At 42.8% G+C, this 966-nt stretch overlaps 1 protein-coding gene across 1 annotated transcript in view; it reads left to right on the top strand.

The window, feature by feature from the left end:
* Positions 1-437: 437 nt before the first annotated feature.
* The window catches only part of GDE1 (glycerophosphodiester phosphodiesterase 1), a 523842-nt gene continuing 523313 nt past the window's right edge, over positions 438-966 (top strand). Inside the window, exon 1 of the mRNA XM_044089739.1 lies at positions 438-766. Coding sequence (XP_043945674.1) covers positions 506-766 — 261 coding nt within the window. The 5' untranslated portion in view covers positions 438-505. The remainder of the gene's footprint in view (positions 767-966) is intronic.

Raw genomic sequence — 966 nt, 5'->3', positions numbered from 1 at the left:
TTAAGCAACTGACCGGCCTGAAACAAAGATTACAGTAAACCAAAGGAGAACTGAGGTCATTTCTTTGGAACCTACATCTACGAACATTAAATGGTGGATCTCGCACGATGACATGTCTGCAGATAAGGGAGGGGAGAGGGTCAGGTGAGGACAAACGTTCCCTAAACTACACAGGAAGCTACTAACGGTAACGAGGAAGCCGCTTCGGCAAGTCTTCTTAACTGCTTTAGATACAACGATGTAACTGTAATAAATTAGCAGAACTACATACTAGACGCATACATGACATAAAGTAAGACCACAATTTCCTCGAACAGCCTAAACAGGAAGCAATATTTACAGTTTCCTCATTGGCTACTGGCATACTCTACAGCCTACGTCACGGACATAGCGTTAACTCGTTTCGTGGTTAGCAGAACCTGTAAATTGTTACTTCATCAGCACAGCAAAGCCGGCTGTCACTTGAGTACTGTGGCTATATTTCATTATTTATGCTAGCTGTACCATGTTGTTTACAGCACTGAGCGACACCATTATGCTTCCACTTGCTACGATTTTTATTGTTTTATTATTCGGGACTCGACATTTGGTCTTCTCATCGGCTGTAGTTGCTATTGTCTACATGTTCTTATTAACATTTCGTTTTCTCCCGTTGGCACCAGCTCGGGCGCGGAACGTGCTCCGTCCCCAGGGTCGGACGGGCATTATTGCTCACCGTGGAGGTGGTTATGATGCCCCCGAGAATACACTGGCTGCCATTCGCAAGGTGAGCCATTTCTAGTGTGACTACCATGCTCTTTGATCCTTTCAAAATTTGCACAGTTTTAAGTGTACGTTTTTGAATTGTAATTTGATTCCATGTTGCCTGTGTTTACGTACCATTCTACAGAGTAGTTAAATAAGACTTAATATTTATGGAGAAAGCAGTAAACCGAGTAGAAAGATTGTGACCATTTTAACACATAC

Source organism: Protopterus annectens, chromosome 12.part0 (assembly GCF_019279795.1).
Source record: "Protopterus annectens isolate FY-2018-M chromosome 12.part0, PAN1.0, whole genome shotgun sequence".
Taxonomy (NCBI): domain Eukaryota; kingdom Metazoa; phylum Chordata; order Ceratodontiformes; family Protopteridae; genus Protopterus; species Protopterus annectens.
This window is presented reverse-complemented; position numbering and strand designations above follow the sequence as displayed.